Here is a 22811-nt window from a genome sequence, read left to right as displayed (position 1 = left end):
CCCCCTCCCAACCCCGTGACCGGAAATGCGCCAAAGGCTGACGTAAGCGTTCATTGTTGTTGAAGCTCTGTCCGCCATTTTGTGCAGGAGCGGAGTTTTCATTTTGTGTCTTTAGTCTGTGGTTTGAAGCTGAGTTGAGGTAAGAACACTGGCAACAGGTTTGTAATGGGTAGAACAAGCAGCTCTTGGTCAGGGGGGTGGGGGGGGGTGTGTGTGGAGGGGAAGGTGTTCCGATTTTAACAAAATATGTTGTATGCAAAGTACGAAGACATTTTTAAAGACAGGGTCACTGGCTGGGTTTTCTTCGGTTTATTCGATGTCATTTCTTCACCGTGTAACCTGATAACCCCCGGGAGATGGTTGGCATCGTAGTGAAGGCTTGGTATCCAGAGGGATGCGGTGGTCAATATAATCGTCGGTTTCATTATTGAAAAATATATTATCCGCCAGATACTTCGAGACCGAAAACACCTCAACAAAATGGCGACGGGCGCTTGCCTTGCGAAAGGTTTTCCTTTGAATCGAGCCAGAAAATATTTCCGCTTCAGTGGTTTTGTTTTAAATTAATCTACGCGGATATATTTTGTTTGAATATGTCCATTCCCCCCTCTCTCCCCAAAGCTCGTTACAAGGTTAATTTGGATCTTGTTTTGGGCGATCTTTTTAACAGTTATTATTTATTGGCTTCACTGTCGAGGTGTCCTGAAAGCTAAATTAAACAAGTTACTGTTGGATAGGGCAACAATTATTGCAAGGTGAGGACGAAGAGTAGATACGATTTTACTCCCCTTGGAAATTAAGGGTCCGAAATACAGTAATATCAAGAACATTAATTTATTTTCGCCCTTTCGAGTTGCGTACCGAACGACCTGCTTGCATTTATTGGTAATTTGCACAATTTCCAAAAAGCATCTTCCAATAGGCATCATTAATCTTTCGATACGAGTGTTATCCCCAGTCTGGTACAGAAGTTATGTTGGTGTTCTTTATTTTTGCTATTCATTGTGGCTTTGTCCACGGAGAGCCAGAATAATTGAACTTTCCACTTGAGTGCATTAATGATACTGTGTGTATGGTGATCCTGAGCTTATGAAACTCTAGCTCCTGTTAGAATTATGCAACTGGTCTGCATCCCCATGTTGCAGAATGATGATGCCCGAATAAGAAGCACATTGCATATATTGGAAAACTCTTTTATATTCAAAACAGAAATACCTGGAAAAACTCAGCAGGTCTGGCAGCATCGGCAGAGGAGAGCACAGTTGACATTTCGAGTCCTCATGACTCTTCAACAGAACTAAGTAAAAATAGGAAAGGGATGAAATATAAGCTGGTTATATAACCATATTACCAGCTTATATTTCACCCCTTTCCTATTTTTACTTAGTTCTGTTAAAGGGTCAATTGTGCTCTCTGTCGATGCTGCCAGACCTGCTGAGTTTTTCCAGATATTTTTGTTTCTGTTTTTGTTTTGGATTTCCAGCAACTGCAGTTTTTTTGCTTTTATCTTTTATATTCAATTCTGTATATGGAGAAAACATGCCTGTAGGTGGTGTTTTTTCGTTGTTAATCATCTCTCACTTCCCTGCCACAGCCTGAGATGCGCAATAGCTGCCATTTTATAGTTCGAGTATATCACATGTAACACTGCAGTGGGAGCCCAGCCGGATTAGTAAAAGAAAGAGAGCATTTATGCAAGTGCCTTTTACTGACTGCAGGACATCCCAAACTGCTTCACAGCCAATTAAATATTTTTTTTGAAATTTAATCATTACTGTAATGTGGGAAAAATTAATTTGTGCACAGCAGTGAGGTACTTGATCAAATGATGTGTTTTACTGATAGTTGAGGGATAAATGCTACTCAGGAGGCTGGGACAGTCCTGCATTAGCAAAGTGCCATGGATTCTTACATTCACCTGAGGGCAGAAGTCTCACTTGTAAGATAACACTGATAGTTTAGCACTCCCTCAGTACTACACTAACGTGTTAACCAAGATTATGGCCTCTGAGATGGGGCTTGAATCCACAGTCTTCTGAATTAAGATCACCAAGCCAAGGCTGACACCTGATTACTTGCGTTGCTCAATGTGTTTTCTAACAGGATTTGATTAAATTTAACCACTGGACTGAATTTCTGTTTATTTAAATACCATTAAAATTTTACTTGAAAGCTTCAACTTCTACCAAAAGCCTGGGTTCAGACATGTTATTTTTGCATAGTGCTGAAGTTTAGAGTTGAACCTGGATTGTGCAGTTTGAGTTTATACAGCGTCTGATTTTCCAGGCTGTATTGGTACCTTTCAGTCAGTTGTACTGACAACTTCGGCTTCCAACACTGCATTCAGATCATTTTAAACATTTATCAAAATAAATTCTTTATTGGAAACAGTAATTCCTATGTAATGCTTTATCCATCCCCAGGATGCCCTAAAATGCATCTTAACTAGTGAAGTATTTTATGTAACATGCATACCCTGCAGCCACTTTCTACATAGCAAGGCCCCACAAACTGGCATGAGATTTTATTTTTGTTTGAGTTGAGGTATAAATGTGAAATGTTAAAACATGGAGAAATCCCCTGCTTTGAATGGTGTCAATTTCAAATTGGTGATAATAGTGTTTTAAGTTCTCCCTGCTATGTACTCAGTAGTTCACAGACTTGTCTTCCCTTAGGCTTTCATTTCCTCTATAATTTAAATGAAGACATAGTATCTCTAATACTGCCTCCAGATTTTTCTCATGTTCCCTCCTATTAATTTCAGGAAAGCTGGTATACATTACTGATATTTGAACTGTCATCTCAATCTTTAATAAATACATTATTTCAAAAAGCACCTTTTTCTCTTCCCATTGAAATGGTCAAAATAGTTTTAAACTAATGGGTGCAGTTATACAAATCTGTAAAAAATACATTCTGCTTTGCACCCACTCAAAGGCTGCTAACTGGAATTATTTTTAATTTTATCAATGCTATAATGTTATATGCCATGTTACAAATTTGCCCAATGAAGCGATGGAAACTGGGCTGCAATTAAGTGTTTCTCTAGATTGTGCTCAAGTCTCAAATGGCAATTGAACCAAATGTTTTGGCTGAGGTTAGAGTGCTACCACACGTTCATTGGTTTAAAATAAAATGCCCTGTGGATTTATCTAATTAAAATAAGCTGTTTTGACACCTATTTCCGATTTTGCATTGTGCTGTGTAAATTTAGACAGTGTAACAAGCAGGTGGGGGAGGAGAGGGAGATGTAGGGAGTGTTAAATTTTGAACAGAAACAAAAATACCTGGAAAAACTCAGGTTTGGCAGCATCTGTAGATAGGAGCACAGTTAACATTTTGAGTCCGAATGGAAGGGTCATTCGGACTCAATGTTAACAATGCTCCTATACGCAGATGCTGCCAGACCTGAATTTTTCCAGGTATTTTTGTTTTTGTTTTGGATTTCCAGCATCTGCAGTTTTTTGCTTTTATCTTAGTGTTACATTTTGAAATCAGCTTACTTCACACACTTTCCAACTTGAAATAAAATTGCTAATTATTGCTTACATTGTGCATAGAAGGGAAGGAGACAAATAGCATCTTTCCTCTGTCTGTACACTAGTGTCTTAAATCTGGCTGCACAAATACTGGATGTTTTTAGTATGTGACATGCATCAATTTTAATTAAGTAAAATAAATAAACCTTACCTAGACAATTTTGCAAGGCGCCACATTGGTGCAGAGTGGCGCCTGACTAATTATCCCCCTTGCTGTTTGCAAGCTGGTCTATTCCTGTGCTCAAGCAAGCCTTTGGTTAACAGTTTCGTTATTATTACGTTTCTGTTGGTGGGAGCTTGTGTGCAAATTGGCTGCTGCATTTCCTATCTTACAACAGTGACTACACTTCAGAAGCACTTAATTGACCATATAGTACTTTGGGATGCCCTGAGATCAATATAGGTGCTTTTTAAACGCAAATCTTTGTCTTTCTAATTTATTTTTTCAAATTTAAAAGCAAACGCTGAGGAAAACCAATAAAAAAAGATGATGACCAAGATGAAGAGGAAGGAAACAGTTTGGGCAACAGGGGCCCCCTTGCGAACTGTCAACAGTAATCAAAAACAATGTCATGGGATTTATGGAGGGCGTTGAAGGAAAAGAGGGAGGGCACTTCAGAGCATAAGGTTGGAGAGATAGAGACACGTGTGGTCATGAGGGATTAGAACAATTGATAATTTTAAATTGGATGTGTTGGGCAATAGGAGCCTGAGTACATCAGAGAGATGGATTGTGCCTATTTGTATATGGGCAGCAGAGTTTTAGATGAGCTGATGTTTGGCAGGTTTCAGTCGTCAAATCTAAAGGTGACATGTCTGGATAAGGTTTTAGGTTGGACTGAGGATGGATAGGTATGGGGATGGTGAGGCTGTGGTCAGAAACTCAATGGGGGATTGAAACTCTGGGGGATTGAATGTTCGATTTAAACCTGAAGCAGAGGTGTCAGATGAAATCAGTAGCATGAGTTATGAGTTTGTAGTGGGAGCTGAAAATGAGGATTTTGGTATTTCCAGCATTTTAAATGGAGGAAATTCTGGCTCATTCCAAGACTAGATGTCAGAAAAATATGCATGGGAATTGCAGATGGCTAGCATAAATTGTCCACAATAACTGTAATTATAAAGCCTTAATTTTTAATCATCTTAAATTCTAAAAATTAGCCCCGTTATTAGATGTAATTATTTTGACATTATTTGTGCATAACGTTGTAAAGCTTAAATGCTACATCTAAAACTGTAATTGTCAAGATTAAAGAGACAAAATTGACAAAACAATATATATTGGATAGATGCCTCATTTGAAGTGTACAAGAAGCTGTGATTGGAGCAGTGGAGACAGTTGGGACCACCGCGATTACTACAGCAATCACAAGCGCAAAAAACGATCCCGTAGCAGTGAAAGAGAAAACAAACGGCGTAGGCGCCATCATCACTCAAAGGCTTCTGACAGGTGAGTAAAGCAAACGTATAACGTGTGAAGCCTATACAGCAATAGTTAAGATTGGTAATTTAGTAAGTTTTTTTTATAGCCATTACTTGGAAACAAAATCTGTTAATGAGCATATGGATTGCCATGATGGAAAGCATGAATACAGAGATGGGTACAAAATGGAATATAGGAATGGCTGTCACAACAGAGAATGTCGACACCAGCGCGACTACTATAGTCATCAAAATTACAGCAAGTCAGGCAAACCTGATAGTGGAAGGAGTCAAAAAAGTAGTCGGGAAAGGCATAGGCCTAAAAAACATCACTCTGGTTCAAGTAATCATTCGCACTCGGTAAGAACAAATTTATTTGAAATTGACAGATTTGGGGTATTTGAATACTTATGTTTTTACATAAAAATTAGGCATCATTTTTGGGGTAGGGCAGGCATCCCAAACGTGTTAAAATCTGGAGAGTCAAACTTTAGAAAGATAATCTAGGAATTTTCTATTAAATTTTGGAAGTGGTGTCAGTTATAATGTTTAGATTTGCAAATATAGTTATCAGTGGCAGTGTCTTGATAAGACTGTTTAATGTTAGAAAAATCCAGATTTGAAGACTATTACCAGTTATGTAATGACTTTGCTTTACAACAGTTTTGCTAATAGGAGTCCCTTGGAATAAGAAATTATAAAGTGTACTTGGACAGTTAAAATAGCACATTTGAACTTAATAGTTTTCATGTCATGCCAATCATTCTGAGAAGGGCTTGTCTAATCACTGGCAGTTCGACCAGTGTTAATGATCCATGCATCATAACTGCGGTATTGATGTATTCTGGCAGCCTGATGTTGAATGCAGTCATTCAATATTTAGAATTAAACCTATTCTGCCTCCATGCTACTAAAAACAATGTTATTTCCACACAATTTAGTTACAGTTCCTCTTGCCAGCCCTTCAGACTGTTGAAACTGATTTCCACAGTGGCCATTGACTCCTTGATTTTTGAAAATCTAATTATTCATCTTAACCATGTTTTCATTCCCTAGCTTTTTAGACCATTTTAGAGAGGACATAATTTGCCCTGCAATTCAAAATTCTTAAATTTTTCATTTCCTACTCCCCATCATAAATACCTAGTTGCAACCATATATTGCATTCAAAGATACGCAATATCTTTGACCCCTCAGAAGGTGCTTTACCCCATATTTTGTTTGTAAATCCCAACATGCTTTGAATCTTGATGTCTTTTATTAACTTTGATTTGGTGAATTTTGTATTGATGCATTTGTTGCTTTGAAAATTTAAAGAAGCATCTTATCTTAAAATCTGTTCCTTGCCATGTTTTTCTTCTGTAACATACACTGTGTGCCATGTGAATTTCTGGGGATTGAATTTGAATTTGCACCCGTCAACCTACCGTGGCCTTTCGTGGATTGGCGTGTATATGAATACCTGAATCCTCTCCTGGGGAATGGTGTGTTCTGTTCCGAAATACTATCCTTTTTCAATGGCTGGATGATGTTGCTGACTGCTTATCGTGTACAGAAGAGTCACCGCCAGAGGAGAACCAAGAATGTTGAGGATGATGAGGAGGGTCACCTGGTATATCACACTGGAGACAAACTGAAAGCAAGATGTATAGAATATTTTTGTAACAACTTATTACAGAACACTTTAAAGACATAGTTTGGGAACATATGGGAGGGAGGAAGACATAATGTGGAGGGGGGAGGGTCCATGATTCTATTCTAAAACCTGTTTTTCATATTTGAAACATGTAATTTTAGAAAGTATGCCATTCTTTGTGTTACTGAAGTTAGCCTATTAATCTTATGCTGAAAACGCATAGTTCAGGAAACCTTCAAAATAAGGTTTCTCTAGCTTTTGGTGAATAGTGGGGTGGTGATGTTTTCCACTTAATTGAATCATGGGTTACTTATTTTGAAAGTATAGGGTCTTAGTATCAGGAATGCCCTTTATCAAAGTAAAATTTTAAACTTGACCATATTTTTAGTATAAAGCTGTATTAAATTTAAAGTGTTAATCATTTAGGATGTTTTAATCTTTTACTGAGACTTATATATTTTTAAGGCAGTAAGTTTTTTGTGTGCAAGTTTTTAAAGAATTTTTCTTTCCATTCAGATGAAATAATTTGTAGCCTAGGAGAAGGAGCTTTTGGAAAGGTTGTAGAGTGCTTCGACCTAAAAAAGTAAGTACTTTTACCAATGCCTTGGTTTGTTAGTATTTGTCATCACCCTGATATGGGAAGTTCAGACTCTGCAGTGCTGAAAGATTTTCTGTTCCCCAAGCACCCTAAAACAGTGAACAACAGAAGTCACTGTTGAAACGGAAGGTGAAGAGTATCGATGTAAACTGAAGAACGTATAGTTGAACAAAAAGAGCCCTTTTTTGACAGCATATAATCACAATAAGAAACCAACCTGAGAATGCAACAGAAACCACCTGTATAATGACTCATTTAACAATAAAGAAAGGCAGTTGATGAATATTGTAGCACAGCTAGCTAAATGCAAATGAATTAATAAATATGGTGAAGCATAGTAAATTTAGAGCAGTGGGCAACAGTGAATGGAAAAGTAGGCACCAATGAATTAATATATTTATAGACCAACAGATGAATCCAATCAATAAATGAGCAGTGGAAATATCAGTAAATGAATTGTGGAAAAAGATGACTAAAAGGGCCACGAGCATATGAAAAACAACAGCTAAAAGGAAATGATAAGGGTTTTACTAAACATTCAGAAAGTAAAAGAATAAAGAGAATAGGACCACCCAGATGAAGTTGGGGACCTTAATTTGGAAGGAGTGTGAAAGGAGGTTGATATTTTAGCACTGTTGCACTTTGGGCACAGTAAGCAGTTTGGGTGCAAATTTTACTAGTTTTCTGAATTGATTTTGTGGCTCAACTTTCTCCTCAAACTCATTTGCATTATCTTGTGTAAAATTGCCCATAAACTTTAAGCTTTCTTGCATTTAAAAAATAGTATTCTTTGATATATTTAGAAGCGTTAACATGGTGTACAGCAAAAGGGTTTATTTTCTTTAGTAAATACCTGGTTTGCCAAGTGAAAGTAACCAGATTTTAAATAACAAAATGACTTAAGGCAAGCAGGTGCATTAAGTGGAAAGTCACCACAGTGATTAATTCAATGTGGGGGTGTGACCAGTTTTGTGAAATGTTAAATTGAGGCTCCGCCCAGCCTCCTGAGTGACATAAGATCCCATGCCACTATTCAAAGTGCAGGTGTGTTTCCCCTTGTGTTTTGGCTTAACATGTTATGTAATGTCAGTTTAAAAAAAGATTGCGTGTTTATATCATTGTTCTTTGTGTGGCATTGCTGCGTGCAGATTGGCAGCCATTTTAGCCCACATCATAACACTGACGGCACTTAAAGGTTAATTCATTCGTTGTAATGGCTTTGGGATGATCTGAGGTCATGAAAGATGTTGCATGAATGCAAGTTATTTTCTTTCCATTACCTATTTCTCATCTCCCCCTCCATCCTTTAAAGATTAATATTTTGTTTTAAACTTCCTTTTGCCACTTTTAGACTTTCAAATGATCACAGCATCTAACACGATCTCGCCTCTTCTCAGCCCCCTGCCCACTTAATATTGCAGCCAGTGTTTCATGTGTGGTGCTGTTATCATGGAAGAGGCATTTATGAAAAGGGAGAATTGTTGGCAAGCTACTTTCAAAAATGTTGCTTCGAGAGATTTAAAAATGGGATCTACTTAGATTGAAAACAAAATCGGGAGATATGTTAATTGCTTAATTTGTTGGCTGTCGGATTCCAGGAAATATGAAAGCAATTTATACTTAAAATTTGACCCTTTTTTTGTACCGTATGTATCCCATGGGGTCATTCAAGTGATAACTGATAACATGTTTGTAAGTAGACTGAGCTGCGACTTTTCAAATATTGTTAACTGAACAACGTTATTTCCGAACATATTAACATTTAAGCTACATTACTGTTCTTTCAGGGGTGAATATATTGCAATGAAGATCATAAAGAATATTGCTAGGTACCGTGAAGCAGCGCACTCAGAAGTACGTGTACTTGAAGAACTGAGCAAAAGGGGCGCTAATGCATCGTAAGTAAAAATAGCATTAAGGTTAACATTGTTCCCTGGGCTTCCACATGTAAATTCTATAATTTTTTATTCTTTCATGGGATGTGGGGGTATTGCTGCCAAGGCCAGCATTTGTTGCACATCCTAATTGCCCTTGAGAGAGTTGTGGTGAGCCACCGTCTTGAACCGGTGCAATCCATCTGGTGCAGCAACACCTACAGTGCTGCTGGGAAGGGAGTACCAGGATTTTGATCCAAGCACAATGAAAGAACGCTGATATAGTTCCCAAGTCAAGATGGCATGTGGCTTGAAGGAGAGCTTGGAGGTGCATCTGCTGCCCTTGCCCTTAAAGATGGTAGAGGTTACATGTTTGGAAGGTGCTGTTGAAGGAGCCATGGCAAGTTACTTAGCCAGTGAAGTGCATTTTGAAGTGCAGTCGTGTAATGCAATGACTAGTTTGCTCACAGCATGCTGTTGCATACAGCACTGTAATAATGACCTAATCTCTCTTCTGACATTACTTGATACTTGTACTTGCACAACCGGGCGAGCAAGAAAGCAACTTTATTAACTTGTCCTATTTAGAGTTTCTCTTCTCTTGTTTTTGTTCTTTCAATTTGAACCTGATGTTTGCAAATTATTTTTCTCTGCATAGCTCCAATCAAATTATTTTTAAATAATGACAAAAGCTGAATTGAAGAAAGTTACCCCTCTCCTTGCTATAGTAAACAAAATCAATCTAGCTCATTTACTAACAAGAATTCAGTTTATTATTAAAGTGCTGGTTGACTGTCTGCTTAGCTTTGTGATGGTAGGTCTACCTTTGTGTCCCAGTTGTCTTTCAAGCAATAAAAGCTGTTGCATTTGCTGGTGCACATTTTAGCTGCTTGCATGAACTATGCTTAAAGGAAGCAAATGTAATTTAAGCTTCATTGAAGAAATTGTAGGCTTCTTCCCTAGCATCATAAGTTATCTCTCCCGTAGATGGAATTTTGCCCCTTAATAAAGCAGGATAAGTTAACCAACGGCAAGAAGAGCATAGAATGTGCAGCTACATTTCTCTGCAGTTTTGCAACTTAAGTGAAACATTTTATCTAGCTGAGTATCCTGAAGTTTTGCTTGATGCTTACAGGTTTAAACGTTTTTCAGACAGTAGTTATTTTGCTATTGTGTATAAATCTGAACTCGTGGTTCATGCTCACATTCAGCTGTCCTGAGTTATAATATGATGGTGAATTAAATTATAGTTTTTGTGGAATTGTCCACCATTAGTATTAAATGGTTTGGATTTAGTGAAACACATTGCACTTTTGAAGTAGCCTTTAGCTTTACCTCTACCAGCTTTCTGTTCCTCTTTCCATTTAATTAGTGATTCAAAACAAGGGTTCCATTCCATGAGTGCAAACTAATGTACCTTTACCTTATGTATTCATTTCTCATGTGAACCTGAAAAATGAGTGGTGTGAAATAATGCAGTAGTAGTGGGAATATAAGCCTGACTCTACCTGTGGTCATTTGTGTATTGGATAGTGATTGGGAGCACTACCCACCACATTAATCAACCCAAGCTTTGGACCCCCCCACCCCCCCCTTACTCTGCCCAAGATTGGCTGTTTCGGTATAGCCCGCGATCCATGTTCCAGTCGTCTTAGCCTTCATGGTTAAACAACACGCCTAAATATTGTATAAAGATTTAGAAGTCCCTGCTGTTTTCCCTATCTTTGCATTTCAAAAGCAGGGAAGGAAGGATATTTTGTTACAGTATGATTTCTGTGCTTTTTACTTGTAAAAAAAAATCTTTGGATTTCCCTGCACTGCTGAATTGGTGGTGCCATAGTGCTTTTAATCTTCTCCAAGTGCATCTGAGCCTGAAATTCATACCAGGCTGGTAATTCTTTAGAAAGTGCCATTTAAAATTGAAGTAATTTTGTTCTATTTTTTGTTTTGTTAGTACATTATTTTTGGTAATATGGGTTATTCTAATTTGCAGTGGATGTGTACAAATACTGGATTGGTTTGACCATCATGGACATATTTGTATTGGGTTTGAACTCCTTGGACTCAGTACCTACGATTTCTTAAAGGAAAATAATTTTATGCCATTTCCAATGCATCATATCCGACACATGGCTTATCAGATTTGTCATGCCCTGAACTGTGAGTAAAACTTATACAAAAAATAATATCTTATTAGTGCAGAATTTTTGTGTTGCTTTTCACGTGAAATGTTTGATTTGAAGATTTGATTCGGTACATGTGTTTATCCCTATCCTATATGTATAACAACTTTTCACTGAATGATAGTGTGTACATGCTCATTGTGTGATGTAATTAAAAATATCTTGAACAGGTTCCTTTTTTTTTGCTGTTCGCAAACTTATTACACCAAGTTGATGTATGTAGGTAGCAAGTATAATTAGGGAAGCTAAATACGCTTTTCCAATCATTTATTCCAATATTCTTCAAAAAGGTTGTTCTCCAACTGTCCAGAGCAGGTATCTTCAATTTCAGTGGCTGTCTCAAGTCTGCTACCAACAGCAGCACAGTGTCTGGAATGAAATTTGATAGATCTGATACTGCAAGGTTACTTAGTACTGAAAACATGAATTATCCAATCATATCAAGCAAATTGTATTAATTTAGCACAAAATGTTAAAAAATTAATTATTGGGATGCAGTATCGCTGGTTAAGTCCATCTTTCGTTGCCCTGAGAAGCTAGCAGTGAACTAACTGCTTGAACTACTGTAGTGCATGGTTGTTGCACTTTGGTACACCTAAGCGGCAAGGCCAAATAAAGGGAACTTTGAATTGGGGCTGCATAAAAGCCAGGCCCCCAACAAGATGGTGGGTTTCTTTCTCAAAAACACGTCAGCCAATTGGGACTTACTACAGTCATTTACTGATGCTAGCTTTTTATATTTCCAAAGTTTTTTTTTAAATTAAATTCAAATTTTCAAACAGCCATGGGAAGTTTTGACTTCATAATTGCTAGCTTATTAGTCCAAATCTCTAAATTATCTTTATTTGTAACATAAATGGGGCATGGTATTGTATTGCTTATTTAACCAGATTAGTTCAAATAAGAGTGGACAATTTATTCTCAGAATACACATGATGTAAGAAGTAACATTTCTTGGAAAATGTTCAGATCACAATCTGCATGTAGTGTTTCTGCTTTGGCCACAATTGAGAATTAACTCTGGACAGAGTAGATAGGGAGAAACTGTGTTCCCATTCCTGAAAAAAATCAAGAACAAGAAGACACAGATTTAAAGTAATTGGCAATAGAAGCAAAAGCAAGATGAGAAACTTTTTCATGCAGCAGGTGGTCAAGGTCTGGAATGTACGACCTGAGTGTGTAAAGGCAGGTTCAATCAAAGCATTCAAAAGGACATTAGACTGTTATCTGAAAAGAGAGAATGTGCAGAGTTACGGTGCGAAGGCCAGAGAGTGGCACTGAGGGAATTGCTTATCAATCAAGCTAATGCAGACTGATAATGTTAGAAATGCAGGTCCCTTTAAGAGTAAATCTGGACAAGCTTCAGAGTAAACTGAGAGCAGGTAATGTTCATTGAAGCCTGTGCATAGAGAGCTGGGTTTTTCCCCAGGAGTTGGTTAGCTTCTGGACAGAGGGAGGATTCAGAAGGGAACAGCGGAAATTGGTATTTGTTCTGAACTATAGTTTAACAAAACAATTGTGATTCATAGAATGTCTTCTGCTGCCTGATTTGGTAAATGGATATCCACCTATTAAACACAGAAACTGACCGAATGGCCTCCTTCTGCACTGTAACAATTCTGACACTCTAGGCACAAATTGCACCAGTTTCCTGAAGTGAATTTATGGTTCAAGTTTCCCTTGTTAACATGATTGCAAACTTAAAATCTTTCATGCAGCCACACAATTGAAAAACTTATTTTATGTGGAGTGCTAACCTGGTGTAATTTAATTAATGCAGTTGAAAATGGATATACCACAGAAATATGCACTTTTAATAAGTCTCCACCATCTAGAATCATTGGTTACAGCACAGAAGGAGGCCATTTAGCCCATTGTGTCCTTTTGAGCTCTTTGCAAAAGCAACTCAGCTAATCCCTTTTTTTCTGCCCTTCTTTCCATAGCCCTGTAATTTTCTTTTCCTCTTTAGGTGCTTATTCAGACTGCTTTTTGAAAGTCCCGCTTGTATCAGTCACCGCCACACTCAGGCAACGCAATTCAGATCCAAACACTTGCTTTTTTTCACAAAAATGCTTTTCGTCATGACTCCTTTGCCTCTTTTGCCAGCTACATTAACTCAGTGTCGTCTGGTTTCTGACCCTCTGCGAAAGGGAAGAGTTTTTGTCTGCTCTGTCTAGACCCCTCTTGATTTTGAAAACACTTCTATTAAATCTCCCCTCAACCTTCTCTAAGGGGAACAACCCCAAATTCTCCAATCTATCCATGCAACTGAAATCCCTCATTGTGGAAACCATTTTCCTGAATTATCTTATTCATCTCTCCAAAGCCTTCATGTTCTTTCTAAAATGCGGGACCCAGAATTGGAATACTCCAGTTGAGGCTGAACCAGAGTTTTATAAATGTTCATCATGACTTTCTTGCTTTTGTGCTCTATGCCTTTACTTATAAAGCCCAGGATCTCGAATGCCAGTGCTTCCCAAACCATTTACCAGTGTGACCCCATTTAATGCTTTAAAATTAGCATGACCCCAGATGTCAACAATATCAAAATAGTAGCGTTCAGTATTTAATTAGTTTGCATATTAAAGATAAACGTAGAACACATGATATACGTGTGAAAATATCTATTTTTAAGTACTTTGTAAAAATGTTGTTTTCTGTACTCATTAGATCTAATGAGACACATGGGCATGCATGCTGGCACAGTCTCTCAAAACCTGGCCGTGTGGGTGATACTGCGCCCCTAATCTGTGACATTTGTAGCTGATTGAGGAATCGAACATGGGAGTTGATATAGATAACTGTACTAAATCCAGCTTCACACTAGTGTGGTTTCCTGCTCCGCTGCCAATGCCTCAATTCTTTGCTTCATAGTGTTTGACAGAAGCACTGCTTATTTCCCTCTCTCCCCATACATTTTAACCATATCAATTACAGCAAGTAAAATCAAAATTTCTGCATTCAAAGAAAAAGATTAGTGAAGACAAATCTAAGTCCCTTACAGGTGGAACCGGAGAATTTATAACAGAGAACAAGGAAATCGCAGAGCAATTAAAACAACTTTATTTCTGTCTTTGCGGAGGAACGCATAAGTAGCTTACTAGAAGTGCTAGGGAACCAAGGGCCTAGTGAGAAGAAGGAATTGAAGGAAATTAGTATTACTAAAACAATTGTGCTTCAGAAATTAATTGGATGGAAAGCCGATAAGTCCCCAGGACCTGATAATCTACATCCTAGGGCACTAAAGGAGATGGCCATGGAAATAGTGGATGCATTGGTTGTCATCATCCAAAATTCTGTAGATTCTGGAACAGTTCTGGCAAGTTGGAGGGTGGCAAATGTAACCCCACTATTTAAAAAGAGAGGGGGAGAAAACTGCGAATTAGCCTAACGTAGGGAAATTGCTAGAGTCTACCAAAAAGGATGTGATAACAGGACTCTTAGGAAATATCCACAGAATTAGACAATGTCAACATGAATTTATGAAAGGGAAATCATGTTTGACAAACCTTCTGGAGTGCTTTTGAGACAAAACTAGCAGAATAGATAAGGGAGAACCAGTGGATGTGGTGTATTTGGATTTTCAGAAAGCTTTTGATAAAAGTCCCACAAGATATTAGTGTGTAAACTTAAAGCATGTGGGATTGGGGGTAATATATTGGCATGGATTAAGAATTGGTTAACAGACAGAAAACAGAGTAGGAATATACGTGTCTTTTCAGAGTGGCAAACAGTGATTAGTAGGGTATTGCAGGGATCAGTGCTTGGGCCCCAGCTATTCACAATATATATCAACTGATTTGGATGAGGGAACCAGATGTAATATTTCCAAGTTTGCTGATGATACAAAACTTGGTGAGGAGGGTGTTAAGAAGCTTCAAGGTGATTTAGACAGGTTGAGTGAGTAGGCAAATATACGGCAGGTGCAGTATAACGTGAATGGCAGAATATTATTTAGATGGTGATAGATTGCGAAATTTTGATGTACAAAGGGACCTGGGTGTCCTTGTACACTAATCACTGAAAGCAAGCGTGCAGGTGCAGCAAGATTCTAAGAAGGCAAATGGTATGTTGTCCTTCATTGCGAGATGATTGAGTACAGGAGCAAGGATGTCCTACTGCAACTGTACAGGGCATTGAAAAGACCACACCTGGAGTATTGCATGCAGTTTTGGTCCCCTTACCTAAGAAAGGATATACTTGCTATAAAGGGAGTGCAGTGAAGGTTCACCAGACTGATTCCTGGGATGGCAGGATTGTTGTAAGAGGAGAGATTGAGCTGACTAGGCTTACGTTCACTGGAATTTAGAAGAATGAGAGAGGATCTCACTGAAACGCATAAAATTCTGACAGGGATGGACAGACTGGATGCAGGGATGATGTTTCCTCTGGCTGGGAGGTCTAGAACAAGAGGTCACAGTCTCAGGATATGGGGTAGACGACTTAGGACTGAGATGAGGAGAAACATCTTCACTCAGAGGGTGGTGAACCTGTGGAATTCTCTACAACCAAAGCCTGTGGGGGTCAAGTCACTGAATATATTTAAGAAAATAGATTTCTGGACTCCAAATGCATCAAAGGGCATGGGGAGATCACGGGAGTATGATGTTGAGATAGAGGATCAGCCATGATCATATTGGATGTCAGAGCAGGCTCGCACAACTGATTGACCTGCTCCTATTTTCTGTTTCTATGTGAGGCTTCTTTGCCTGTTCAAACCGGTAGCTCACCTCAGAAATGCTCTTTGAGCTTGTTCTGAGATGAGGGCCCTCTTAAACTGACTTTCTTGCTGCAAAAGCTGACAGCACTTGAAGACAAATAAGGCATTATGATTTATTTGGCAAAATCACTAGTGAACCATACTCGAGGAAAGCCTCATTGTATTGATGAACACATTTCGTACCTTGTTTCTCATTTGCAATGGAGTTAGGAGACTCACTGTTGGAGGTACAATATCTGCATAACAATTTGTCCATGGTATTAAAAGTAATATGCTGTTAACAATCAAAGTGACTGTGTTAGGCTGTTGAGCTGCAGGGTACAAGAAGATCAAGTGAAGCAGGAGCTCTGGAACTTTCTAGGGTGGCTTTTCCAGCCTTGCCTCCTTACCCCGACTCGCCAATCACAGCTTCACCTCCGTTCGCATACTCTCTGGTCCGCTAACCGTAGGTTCTCCTCTTTCTCGCTGTTTGATTTGATTGCTGTCTGCTGCTCCTGTGATCCCTCCCCACCCTGACACTAACATTTGCTGAAATCCCCAAGGGAGCCCCGCCTAACAAAGGCAGCGCATCGCAGCAATAAGCCAGTCACCAGCCTTGGTTTCGGAATTGTTGCAGTTTGCTTACCCCAGCATGACCCCATTGCTCTTTCAGTCACGACCCACAGTTTGGTAACTGCTGCCTTATGGCGTTTTGACCAATTTCTCAACTTGTCTGGCCACCTTCAATAATTTGTGAACATGCCTCACTGCTGCTCCCCCTTTTGAATTGTGATCTTTGTTTCCGTTCCTTGCTCTTCCTACCAGAATGTACCACTTCGCACTTAATCTTCATTAAATTTCAACTGCCACATATCTGCTCCATTTCACTAGCCTGTGTCCTCTTGAAAACCAATACTATCCTCCTCACAGTTCACAATACTGCTAAGTTTTGTGTCATTTGCAAATTTTTGAAATTGAGCTCTGCACATCTGAGTCTAGGCCATTAATATATATGATGTAGGCTTGGGTGTACTGGGCTCAGTTTCAAAAGTTTTCAGGTGACACAACTTGTGGAAGTATTGAGAACTGAGACGTCATTAATATATATCTCAAAGATAAACGATACTAGAAAACCTAGATGTATTTGCCAAAGCCTATGAGAGCATTGGGTTTGCCCAAATACCAGGAAGATAAATTGCTCTACCAGCCCACACCAAAAGTATCAAATCCAACACCTTCACAAGTATTGGGAAATGTCTCACTTCCCATATCTTGGAAGCTATCTGTCCCAAAAAGCTGGCACTGACGAATACAGTAAATCCAATGTGCTAGGCCAGCCAGTGCTAAATTGCGCTTACTCAAGTTTTTGAGAATCGTAATAATAGACTAGACATTAAACTAAGTATTTTGGGAAGTGGTTCTCCCTATGCTTTTCTATGGTGCTGAAGCTTGGGACAATTTACAAATGTCATACCAAGCCCTGCAGCAACATCAACGCTGTCTTAGAATCTTAAGAATCAAGCGCGAGGACAAAAGAAAAAGCGTGAGTGGCTCCAAGATGCAGATATGCCAAGTTTAGAGGCCATGATAATCTCAGATCAGCTGAGATGGATGGGGCCAACTTCGCCTAGGCAATTTCTCTCAGCTGTAGCAGGGAGCCCATTCACGTGGGGGTCAAAAGAAACATTTCAAAAACAATCTCATAGCCTATGTGAGTATTTGCTCTCTTAATAGCAATACAGGGAAACAGGTGCCCAATCCCTACTAAAAGGGCAATCCATCATGAAAATGGTGCCACAGCTTTCCAGTAAATAAGCCACAGAATGGTGAAAGGGAGGGCAGATGCTCAAGCCAACAATTTGCCACCACCATTACCAGCCAACAACCAATGTTTTCACTGGGGAAGGAGCCTGTGAGTTTTAAGATTGGGTTCGCAGATGGCTTATGGTCCCTCAACCAATGCTGACACCTCATTTAAACCCCAGCCAACCACGAGAAAAAAATAATACTCCACACAAGGGATTGCTGATGAACTAGTGCCTCTTTAATTTTGCTTAACTTCCCTCAGCATCCTCAGGTGTTCCATCAGTCTCGGTGACTTAACTTTACGTATAGGCAGCATAATGTGTCCTCTTTAGCAAATTTTTGCCCATCCAGTGCCTCAGTACCTCTTTTTCGTTCTGACTTTGGCAGCATCATCCTGCTTGGTAAAGACAGGTGCAAAGTACTAATTTAGTACCTCAACCATGCTCTCCATCTCCATACGTAGATCTCCTTTTTTGTTTTCTATTTGGCCCCGCCCATCCTCTTAGTACCTTTTTACTATTTATATGCTTATAGGATACTTATGTTTGCTGCCAGTCTCTTCTCATACTCTCTTTGCCTCTCATTCCTTTTATACATTTTCCTTCTGACCTATATTCAGTCTGTTTCTCACTTGTATTATCACCCCATAAGTAACCTGATATTTGAATAATTGAAAATGACTTTTAAATGACTCTGTATAGTTTTTATAATCTCATTTGAGTTTATTCTTTTGCGGCTGTTACTTTGTCATTTGGTAACTCTCAATTTAAACCACAGTGATTCATAAACGTGTTCAAATAATAAGTTCATAATTTTCTGTCTCAATAGTTTTGCATCAGAACAAGCTTACTCATACAGACCTAAAACCTGAAAACATCCTGTTTGTGAATTCTGACTACAGCATAGAGTATAACAGTAAAACGGTAAAGTGGCTTCTCTTCAATTAAGCTTATCTAATTTTTTTTTTTTAGATCTGTTCACAACTGAATAAGTTGTTTTAATTGTGCAAATTAATTTTTATCTCATAGAAGCATGATGATAGAACAGTGCTAAATGCGGACATCAAAGTTGTGGATCTTGGTAGTGCAACATTTGATGATGAACATCACAGTACTGTAGTATCTACAAGACATTACAGAGCTCCTGAAGTCATATTAGGTTAGTACAGAATAATTTGGGAGGTTTTTTTGCTAAATGTTATGAACTGGTTTTTAATATTACTCATAATATTTTCAGAATTGGGATGGTCACACCCATGTGATGTATGGAGCATAGGATGTATACTAATTGAATATTACCTTGGTTTGACACTTTTTCAGGTAAGAACTAACATTTTTCTACGTCTTTTTAGAACTGTGGACTGGTTATCTAGTGTTTTTGATCTGCCTGTTTAGAATTAGTTTACTGTGTAGCTAAAACGTTTTTGTCTTGTAGTGAGCACTTTCTTTATGTTCTGAAATCTAAGATAATTTCATAGCCTCTGCAAGAAAGAATAGCAAAATAACTTTGGATGGTGTCAGCCCATCTTAAAGCAAATTTGAATCTAAATTCCAAATTTCTCAGACTAGCCCATTTCCAATCTATTTGAGTTGGAATATCAATCTGGCCCAGTAGGGAGGACTATCCTGGTTTTGTGCTTTAAGTATGTTGGTCTCTAAATTGCATCTAGCCTGTGTTATACATTGTGTGCATTGCCCTCAATTCAGAGAAATGTACTTTGCATTTATTCCATTCCTCCTTAATGGTGGAAAGTATAACTTCAAACTCCTTCTAACGACTGTCACTGGGATGCCATCTTACTTTTCACATTTTTTTTGTTCAGACACATGACAGCCGGGAGCATCTTGCTATGATGGAAAGAGTACTTGGACCCATTCCAACCAGTATGATTAATAGAACACGGTAAGTATATTTAGAAATGTTTGTCTACTTGTCATTCCAGTCACTTGCCCCTTCTAGTCACTTACACCAAATCTATATTTTTGGTTTTGTTCTCTGATTAAAGTTTTTGACTTTGTTTCATCGTGCAAAGCAATTTACTAACAAGTATGAATTTCTTCTTTTGTATCTGATTTCTCTTTGATGCTTTACATCCATGCTGTATATTCTTAAGATTGTGAACTTAATTGGCAAAGTAATCTTGAGAAATTCACTCTACAAAGTTGAAAATAACTAGCTGTTTGATAAAGGTATGACCAAACCTTGATATTGGGTGTGGTGGAGTGAAGATGGTTGATTGAGGCCCTTGTAATAGTAATAACTTAAAATACTTTTTCTAATGATCTTATTGCTTGGAATATTTCCTTGTTTTTCTTCATGTTAATGTAAACAGCGTCTTTCACTCCTAATCTTTTTGAATTAAAAAATAAACCACAAAATGTCAGAAATAGCAGATCAAGCAGCATCTGGGGAGAGAAAAACAGTTAGTGCCTCAGGTCTGTGACCTTTCACCAGAATATCAAACCTGGTAACTTTACATTTGAACCAGACATGCCTCACATAAGCCAGAGACATTGTTGATGATTAAAGGATCATTCAAGGAACCTCAGAGTTGGTCTTGCTGGGAGCTGGGTATTTTCACCATTCTGCTCCAAATAATGGTGCAAGCCATTGTTTTCTGATGGGGTGCTCCCAGCTGGACAAGGAACAGTTAAGTGCACAAATGCTCTTTATTGGTATGGTACTAGATATCCTTAAGCTATGGCTCTGCCAATCTGGACCTAAGCTCTTTGGGCTTGGATAGATGGGACATATTTCTCTGTGGTGTGTGCAAGCAGAATCTCAAGATTTCTCAATAGTTTGCTTGGAAACGTTTTTAAACATGATGTCCGAATGTGTCAGTCCTCCAGCAACCAATATCTCACTCTTCATAATTACTGTTAACTAAATGTACATATCTGCATTTAGTTGCTGAATGTAGATACTGCAGGTGTATCTCTAGCTTATTCTGCATGTGGTAAGATTTTGTTGAAGTCTTAAAACCATCTTTTTCATTGATTTCACCTTTTACAAATTTGCAATGTCATATTAACGAGCATGCTTAATTTTCATGTGCAAGATCATGAGTGACATACCAATGGCATCTTGTTTTCAGGAAATGCAAGTATTTTCACCATGAGCGACTAGATTGGGATGAAAACAGTTCTGCCGGTAGATATGTTAGGAAACGCTGCAAACCTTTGAAGGTAGGAATTTTAATGACATTTTCTGTTTTTAAATTTGTTCATGGATGTGAGCATCACTGACAAGCCCAACGTTTATTATCTATAACAAAAACAGAATTACCTGGAATAACTCAGCAGGTCTGGCAGCATCGGCGGATTATCTATTCCTAGTTACGCTTGAAATGGTGGTGAGCTGCCTTGAACCGCTGCAGTCAGTGTGTGTAGGTACACCCACAGTGCTGTTAGAGAGGGAGTTCCAGGATTTTGACCCAGTGGCTGCGAAAGAACAGTGGTATAGTTCTAAGATAGGATGGTGTGTGCCTTGGAGAGGAACATGCCAGTGATGGGGGTGGTGTTCCCATGTGACTGCTGCTTTTGGTAAATGTCACGGGTTTTGAACAGCCCAATCTACTGTGCATTGGTAATGAAGGCAGTGAATGTTTTAAATGGTGGGTGGGGTGCTGATCACATGGGCTGCCTTGTCCTGAATGGTGTGGAGCTTCTTGAACGTTATTGGAGCTGTACTCATTCAGGTAGATGCAGAGTATTCCATCATGCCCTGACTTGTGCCTTGGGGAGCCAGGAGGTGACTTATTTGCAGAATTCCCAGCTTTTGACTTGCCTTTGTAGTTGCAATATTGATATGGTTAGTCCAGTAAAGTTTCTGGTCATTGGTAACCCCCACCCAGTATGTTGATGGTGTGTGATTCAGCTGTGGAAATGCTGTTGAATATCATAAGGAGGGGTAAATGATTAGATTCCCTCTTATTGGTGATGGTCATTGCCTGGCACTAGTGTGGCATGAATTCCTCTTGCCATTTAACAGCCCAAGCGTGAATTCTGCCCAGGCCTTGCTGCTTGCAGGCACATACTTGTTCAGTATCTGGGGGATTATGAATAGTAATCGACATTGCAATCATCTGTAAACATCCCCACTTCTGAACTTGTGATTGAGGTTTGGTCATTGAAGCAGTTGAAGATGCTAGGGCCTAACACACCACCCTGAGGAACTCCTGCAACAATGTGCTGGGGTCAGATGATTGACCTCCAACAACCACAACCATCATTTTTGTGCTAGGTATGACTCCAACCAGTAGAGAGTGTTCCTTCAATTCCCATTGACTTCAATTTTACTCGAGTTCTTTGATGCCAGACTTGGTTAAATGCTGCCTTGATGTCACTTCCATCTCACTTCTGGAATTTAGCTCTTTTGTCCATGTTTGAACCAAGTCTCTAATGACGTATGCAGTTAAGTGGCCCTGGAAGAAACAAACTGAGCATCAGGCAGCAGATTGTTGCCAAGTAAGTGTGCCTTCATAGCACTGTTAATGAACCTTCCATTACTTGAAGAGGAGACTGGGGTGGTAAAGTAGATATTGAAATTCTACTTTTCTGTAATTTACGTATATTCTTTTCAGGAGTACATGACTTCTCAGATCTCTGAACATCAGGAACTCTTTGACCTCATTGAAAAGATGATGACATATGAACCTTCGAAAAGAATACGGCTAGATCAAGCATTACAACATCCATTTTTTTCACACTGAGGAGAGCGAGACCATGGCTTACAAAATGAACCATTTTGTACATGTAAATTAATTCCAAGTTCTCCATTGGAGAATAACTAGACTGTGTCAGTCTGTATTCAAATCATAAATTTTGAAATTGAAGTGTATGTAAAATTATGTCCATATTGTGTAGTAAAATTTTACTAAGATGCCATTTTTTGGTGTTGTCGTGTGGGCATGTGCTAATTTTTTTGAACCACTATTGCTTTATGATACAATTCTTGGAAAGTTGGTAAACATTTTCTAAAACTGATTTTTGTATTATACTACCTCAACTTATGTAAATATTGACATTGTGCAATAAAGTTGTGATTTTATTGTA

At 38.7% G+C, this 22811-nt stretch overlaps 1 protein-coding gene across 3 annotated transcripts; it reads left to right on the top strand.

Moving 5' to 3' along the window:
• Nucleotides 1–22811, top strand: clk4a (CDC-like kinase 4a). 3 transcript variants are annotated; one of them, XM_041193090.1, is made up of 13 exons: nucleotides 1–139; nucleotides 4829–4989; nucleotides 5069–5321; nucleotides 6517–6607; nucleotides 7114–7180; nucleotides 8983–9093; nucleotides 11063–11229; nucleotides 18586–18680; nucleotides 18786–18915; nucleotides 18994–19076; nucleotides 19580–19659; nucleotides 20852–20942; nucleotides 22340–22811. In XM_041193090.1, exons 2-13 carry the CDS (start codon nucleotides 4829–4831, stop codon nucleotides 22466–22468), a joined length of 1458 nt encoding a protein of 485 aa, XP_041049024.1. In that variant the 5' UTR covers nucleotides 1–139; the 3' UTR covers nucleotides 22469–22811. The 3 variants fall into 3 exon arrangements, with proteins under 3 accessions (XP_041049024.1, XP_041049025.1, XP_041049026.1); XM_041193091.1 differs by lacking the exons at nucleotides 1–139; nucleotides 5069–5321; nucleotides 6517–6607; XM_041193092.1 differs by lacking the exons at nucleotides 1–139; nucleotides 4829–4989; nucleotides 6517–6607 and having other exon boundaries at nucleotides 5134–5321.

The sequence above is a fragment of the Carcharodon carcharias genome, chromosome 8 (assembly GCF_017639515.1).
Source record: "Carcharodon carcharias isolate sCarCar2 chromosome 8, sCarCar2.pri, whole genome shotgun sequence".
NCBI lineage: Eukaryota > Metazoa > Chordata > Chondrichthyes > Lamniformes > Lamnidae > Carcharodon > Carcharodon carcharias.
The sequence above is the reverse complement of the archived record's forward strand: the minus strand, read 5'-3'. Positions and strand labels throughout refer to the sequence as shown.